General features: G+C 43.4%; 1 protein-coding gene across 1 annotated transcript; it reads right to left on the bottom strand.

Moving 5' to 3' along the window:
* Positions 1 to 4,683: 4,683 nt before the first annotated feature.
* On the bottom strand, positions 4,684 to 7,029 carry JUN (Jun proto-oncogene, AP-1 transcription factor subunit). Its single transcript, XM_073357534.1, has 2 exons — positions 6,381 to 7,029; positions 4,684 to 6,230 (listed from the first exon to the last, which is right to left on the bottom strand). Exon 2 carries the CDS (start codon positions 6,204 to 6,206, stop codon positions 5,262 to 5,264), a length of 945 nt encoding a protein of 314 aa, XP_073213635.1. The 5' UTR covers positions 6,207 to 6,230; positions 6,381 to 7,029; the 3' UTR covers positions 4,684 to 5,261.

The following is a 7,029-nucleotide window of genomic DNA, read 5'->3' as shown; positions in this document are numbered from 1 at the left end:
AGGTGTTGTGTGTCCAAGGTCAGCAGTACTACCTAGTGGTAATACTCTGGACTATGTCACCCAGTGGTGAGAGTCCAGGATTCCCTTTCCTAGCAGTTACCGGCTGAGGGGGGCATGGAAACAGGAACCCAGGCCAACCCTGCTCTACAGGGGTTCCAACCCAGGACTCTTAAAAGCAATAGTCCATACACATGACTTAGGGACTGGCACCCTGACTCCAGTTCCCTGGGTCACTTCCTATCCCCCAGCTTCTGTTTCTCCATCAGCACCATGGGTCTGCCTTGGGATCCTGCTTGACATCCTCTCAGGTCCATCTCTGGAGCACCTTCCCCTTCTGGCAGCGACTCATCCCCCGGGCTCCCTGCAGTTGAAGGGTCTGTAGCAGCTTGGCTGTAAGGCCAGATCCTGGCTGCTTGGAGTCCTGGCTGCTTGGAGCCCTGGCAGCTTCTCTGCAAGAGGCTTGTGCACCCAGCTGCTCTCCTGCTCCATCCACTGAGATTCAGCTGAGCTGCTCTCTTTTGAATGCTCCCTTCACTGGGAGTATGCCCAGCATAGGTGAGGGTACATGGCTTCCTGTGTTCATTGCAGCTGTGCCCATTCAGTGCAGGGTCTGTTCACACCATCACAGTGGACCAGGAAGTTTGGGCAATAACACAGACATCTGGCCTGCAGTGACATTAGCATTGGTCTTGCCTTGCCTGCTGATCTCCAGTCTCTGACCCCAGCCTGATTCTTGCCTATCAGTTCTGGCTCTAGTGATTGCTCTGATCCCTGCTTGCTGATTATAGCCTTGTGGCTGTCCTTGACTTTTGGAACCCAGCCCAGCTGTGACTGCTAAACCAGACTGCCTATGCCCTGGTCCCTTAGACAAATGCCTACATTTTGAAAGGCTTTTCCAATGCAGGGTGATTAGTGTCCCTCTTCTCTTCTCCCCACCCCCCCCACCCGACCCCGTAATGTTTCTGTGTTAGACTTTGAGGTAGACTGTACATTGTAATATGTTGGTGTGTATGTTTAAAAAAATTCTCCTTGTTACATTGGATTTTTGTTTACTCCTTATGTTTGTAACCATTTTATTTGTGATTTAACAACTTTGGACACACTGCTGCAACTGTTCTAGTTTTCTCAGGTGTGGGGAAATCTATCATATTATCTAGCTTTGGGAAAATATTGTAGCCGAGGCACTGAACTAAACTTACAGATTTGGGTTGTCCTCCAAGCTTTGCCACAAACTTCCTGTGTAAGCTAGGACAAGTCCCCTAATCCCTCTGTGCCTTCTCTGCCCAGCAATCAGAGAGATAATAAGGATTGCCTACCTTGCAGGGCTGTTGGGAGGATACATTTATTAATGCAGGTGCAGTGCTCAGATACTACAGTGATGAGCATCATAGAAAATCCTATTGGTTTTTCTCAAAGGTAATTATAATAGATTCTCCCTTTGCCCAGAGGGTAGGATAGATCCTACCCTTGCCCATAGGGCATAATAGATCACAGAGTTGCAGATGGTTTGTTTTTATTTTCATGGAGAAGGTGACTTGAGGCACCTACTGGCCATTGTACCTCAGTAGTGGTGTATGTTACCTACTAGGTGTATGCTACATACTAGGTGTATGCTACCTAGTGAGTTATGGTGGCTTAATGGTGCTGTGATTTGAGATCAGCATTTTCCAAACCTAATCACACATAAAGAGCAGAGATTCAAGGATGGAGGAATCTGTTAGTTACTATTACTGCTGTCTGAGAATAAAAATGACAGGCAGAATTTCCTTTACAAAGCAGAATAAAATAGATATTGACTGGTTTTCCTTTTTATAGTGGCAAGCAGTTATCCTTTGGGCTGAAAATTATTCAGTGAATAATCATGATCAAAGACCTGTTGTGGCTCACTTTTTCTACCCATATGGGAAATAGTGGTGTGTGGGGTTATTTTTTAATATACTATAGACTCAAACGCTAATCAATATTTCTGTAACACAAACACACTGTTCTGATTAGAATGCTCACTGCCTGGGCACTTCTATGTAGCCTGCTCTCTTTGAAACCCTGCCTTTTTTCTGACTTCACTTCCTGAATCTGCTGACAACGCTCACTGCCAAGTAAAATACATGTCCACAATGCTGTTGTTTGCAAAATATTCCCTTGCGAGTACAGCTGGGGCAATAAAAAGTTTCTCTCTAAACCACAGAGAACGGACTATCTCTTATATGAGCAAGAAATAGTATGCATTAGACAATATGTAATCTCAACATTTAAGCAAATATTGAATTGCTGCATTTTTCCTTCAAGTCTCCCCTTATTCTTGTGCCTCGGGATCACTGAGTGACCTAGAAAGCATGATTAGACTGAAATTCAGCAGAAGTGAATCAATGGAGTGACAGACTGGCACTACTAGAGACTCTTCTCAAAACAGACACTTCCTCTGCGTACCCTGTAAGCTTGCCCTACCTGTAGTGGCCTGGTGTCTCAACACTGACCTCCAGACACCAAGGGGAGAGTTTAATACACTGTTCATCCCCTATTCTTCCCTTGGTCCCCCATGAGACTGCCTACTAGGATGGCTGTTAGGCCCAGGTCCTCAAAGGATTTGTGGAAATCAATGGAAACTTGGAGTCTAAATGCCTTTGAGGATCTCGGCCTCTTGTGCCAATTGCAATAAAGGATTTTGTGATGTACACACTTGTGTGTCGCAAACTGGACTGAGACAAGCAACTCAGTTCACAGGCGCTAGTGAACAACTATCCAACCCTGGACATATTCCTGGTTTTGTTACTACTAATCAAGCTTTTTCCTGTGTTATCAAATGTCATTTATAAGATGGAACACACTATAACTGTAACGTTAAGTGTGTGGATTATGATGAATGGGTGGGGCAGTATATCATGCAGCTGTGTCTAATTAAAATAGAATTTTGGAAATATTTGTTCGGGCGAGGGAGAAAAACCTTGCATGGTTAACTAAAAGCCTCATTAGTAGGATCTCCACTGTCAAGAGTTAAATCTGTACCTTTGCAGGTAATTAATCTTCTTACCCTGCTTATTTTGCTAGTTGGCACTTGTTAAGTCCCTGCAAAGTCACACCCAGCAATGCTGTGTATTATCCTTCTGCTTTCTATTCCTACATATGGTCAAAATCAACTTACCTTCCGGGTTGCTGACATCAGCAAAATGTACTCTTGGCAAACTACAGCATTCTCCCGGTAACCCTTTGTTTGGTAAGTGTTTGTTACAATTTTATGTATCTGATAGCTTTACTTTCTATTTGCTACTAATAACTCCAGCTACCAACATGTGTATAACAAGGAAAAAATTTACTATAGTATTATAACTTGAAACAATCCATCATGCATATGATTTGATACCCAAGGATCTATAACATGAGCAAAGGATCCCCTTTCAAAGGAAATATGTATGTATGCTATACAGGGAAATATATCTTGAGCTCAAGTAGTAGCAAAAAGTTTGTGTGCGCGTCAAAGTTTCACTAACACTTAATACCAGTGTGTATTATGTAGTTTTATTCTGAGATGTTAAGCACGACTGTCACCTTATTTCGTGTTGTACTCACTTATTTGTATTTTAACGAAAGACAAAACTTTCAAGCTACTATAAAAATATTAATCATTTGGTACCAGACCTATAATGTCTGTAATTAGTGAATTACACTTTCTGCCTATCTTTTCATAGTATCTGTTATCTCTGAGATACCTGGTTTTAAAATCACTCTGAATACATTTCTATAAACCAGACCGTTTAATTGGATACAGAGCCAGTAAGCTGAAAATCCTGAAATCATAAATTATATTATTTACCATAAACATGGGTTTATTTCAGATGAGTTAAGGGACTTCTCAGCTACTGCTTATGTTCTCATTCTATTATCAAAAGTATTCTCATACTTCCGTTTTTTAAATGTAAACCAAAAATGACAGGTAAATTGTCAATTTCCCTTTTTGTCCTTACTGAATGTCTTTTTATTTACATCCTAATTTTCAATTTATAGCTATAGCTACTTAAGTTCCCCCATTATGTTAAATTTCTCCAATTTTCATATTGGTCACTAAATTTTAGTCAGCAAAAATGTCTAAAAGGGAAAGGAATTCAAGATATGAAAAGGGCTTATAGAATGATTTTATTATGACAACAAATATTCATGAACAAAGACCACCTCTTATCTAGGAATAATTAGACAGTAATGAAGGCACCCATATGAAGGATACATTGTTTGTGAAGTGACCTACCTTAAAGATGATGTTGGGGATATTATTTTAATAAGTATCTAATATTAAATAGATAGTTACAGTTCAGACTATTCTAGCACAGGGCAATTTGGTACAATGGCAAACTCCTCAAATTTTTAAAGCTACTGTCTACATTGTGCTATTGGATTATGGTAGGCAATCCAATCTGAATTAAATCCATAAAACATTTCAAATGCATAAACTACTTCTGTTTATGTTACAGGGTGTGTTTTATCTTTTCCCTTCTGACACATTCTCCAGGACATGTCTTCTTGTTACAGTGTAAAATTAACATACACCAAACTCTAAATGGTAGAGTATGTGGTAGAGTCCTGATGTAGGTACTGGCAAAAAGAGAGGGGAGGGGGAATAAATGCATTTAATACTTTTATAATTTTCTTATATATAATAGAACCTTTCTGGACTTTTTCAGAAACAAACATAAAAAAAATTATATACTTTATTACAAATGGTAAATTCAGAGTGCTCAAAAAACCCTCATTTACAAACATTACTGGACAGAACACAAACATAAAAATAATTTACAAAGTCATGAAGTAGTTTATTGACATTAATCAGCTTTCATAAAATAAAAAAAATGTACATACACGATTTACTTGAAGGCAGGCAGTATAGTTCCATTTTTATCAGCCTCCCACAAACCTCCCTCCCATTTGTTTTCTTTAAGAGTATTACAGAAAGCAACCTACAGTCTCTATTGCAGTTTAACCTTTAATACTGAATGATCATCGAATGTTAGGTCCATGCAGGTCTTGGTCAATATTAAACAAAGATCTGATGTATCATCTGAGCAGGAACAGCACTTCTCAGAGCGGTGCTGCTTTGCCACTAGCTCAACTGAAGGCTCGCCAGTCTTTCCACACATGTGCTTTGTGGGGTGCAAGCAGGACTCAATGCCTCTCAGCCTTTACCATTAGCTTTATGTATCTGCCACTTGTTATGTGTTTGTTTTTTCTGTTGCTCTACCACAACATCATAGTTCTTTTTTTCCAAGTCAGTCTCTTCAAAATGTTTGCAACTGTTGTGTTAGCATTAGCTGGCATCCACTGTTGACATGGTTCATGACCTTCTGCTTAAGCTGTGCAACCTGTTCTCTGAGCATGTTGGCAGTGGATGCCAGTTCTGAGTTCTGGGCTTTCAAAGTTTTCACTTTTTCTTCCAATCTGGCAATCCTTTCCAACTTCCTTTTCCGGCATTTGGAGGCTGCAATTCTGTTTCTCATGCGCTTCCTCTCAGCCTTGATTCTCTCCTGTGACTCCATATCAATAGGGGACAGTGGAGGAGTCTCTCCTGGCATTTCAGGTACAGTCTGGGGCTCCTCTTTCAAAGCTTGCAGTCTGGGATGCTGCACTGGCATCTGAGGATTAATGTGATGCTGAGGTGGATAGCCCATGTTGTTTGCATTGTAGTTAGGTGCTGTGCTGAGTGCACTGGGGTTAAAGTTGCTGAGATTGGCATACACTGGAGGCTCACTGTGCAAAGTGGTGTTGAAACCATTGTTGCCAGCCATAGAAGAAACAGGTGTCATACCACCATTAACAGGTTGGGCAGCAGATGTAACACTGGGCATCGTATTCTGGTTGTGTAGCTCTGCCAGTGCCCTCACAAAGCCTTCAGCAAACCCTTCTTGCTCATCAGTAACATTTTTGGGACAGAGAAACTGTGTTGGGGTAGGAGTGGTGGTGATCAAGCCATTGCTGGACTGGATGATGAGCCTTTCCAGTTCAGGAGATGCCAGCTTGAGGAGACCAACATCTGGAGAGGTAAGAATATCAGCATTCTTGTTCCTCAGGTGGGGCTTGAGATTGCTTGAAGGATCAGCCAGATTTAGAGTCATATTCTGCTTCAGGACTTTAGGATTATTATATCCATAACCACCACTTTCTGGCTGTACAAAGGTAGCATTTAGGGCATCATCATAGAATGTAGGTTCCATCTTTGCAGTCATAGAACACAGTCCACAAAACTGTCTCTAAAGCAATAAGAATTAAACAGTGACAAACGCGTTTGTTTTCTAAGTCCCGTTCAAAGAAAGTTCACCTTCACTTTAAACTACTGCTAGTGTAACTCTTTCACCAATGAAAAAGCCTTTTAAAACAATCAGGATGAACGAAAGCCTTACTTTTTTGGCCACCGTGCAAGTGGCTGGAGTGTCTTTCCCCTGTTTCTTCAGCGCATCAGGGCCGAACTTTTTCAAACCCCAAAAAGAGTCAGCCTGAGAATGGAGTCGCAGCAGTCCTGGTGCCAGGTTCTGGGATCTCTCTCTCGAGTGAGACTGGGGAACGGGGGAGAAATCCAGTCTCTTGCTTTACGGTTTCACTCCGGAGTAAGTGTCCGACTGGGCAGCTTCGCCTCCTTATCGCTCGGCGGGAGGGTCAGAAATCCGGTCACTTTTCTGTCCCCTTCTGCTACGGCGGGGCTGTCTGGGGGAGCGCGCTGCAGAGCCCGGCCACTCGCCTGAGCGCTTCCCCGCCGCCTCCTCCGGCTGGCAGCCCCGGACCCCGCGGCGCCGGACCCCCCGGCGCAGAAGTTGTCCCAAGTATTTTCCCCTCCGCTCGCGCTGCCTGGACTCCGCCAGCTGCGGAGACGCTCCCGGCTCTCAGCCCTCGTCCGCCGCGGCTCGGGGTCCGAGCGGGCCTGGTCCCCGCCGGGAGCCGCCGCAACGCGAGACGCCTTGTCCCGGGTAATCGCCCAGCCGCGCTCGGGAGCTGCTCGCCGCGCTGCCAGAGCAGGCCCGCCGCTGCCGCTGCCCCGGAGCCCGCTGCACACTC

This window comes from Lepidochelys kempii, chromosome 8, assembly GCF_965140265.1.
Source record: "Lepidochelys kempii isolate rLepKem1 chromosome 8, rLepKem1.hap2, whole genome shotgun sequence".
In the NCBI taxonomy this organism is placed as follows: Eukaryota; Metazoa; Chordata; order Testudines; family Cheloniidae; genus Lepidochelys; species Lepidochelys kempii.
The sequence above is the reverse complement of the archived record's forward strand: the minus strand, read 5'-3'. Positions and strand labels throughout refer to the sequence as shown.

What these genes read in the sequence shown, in the direction of transcription:
- JUN (XM_073357534.1), bottom strand. Translation starts at nt 6,206, where the DNA reads ATGACTGCAAAGATGGAACCTACATTCTATGATGATGCCCTAAATGCT.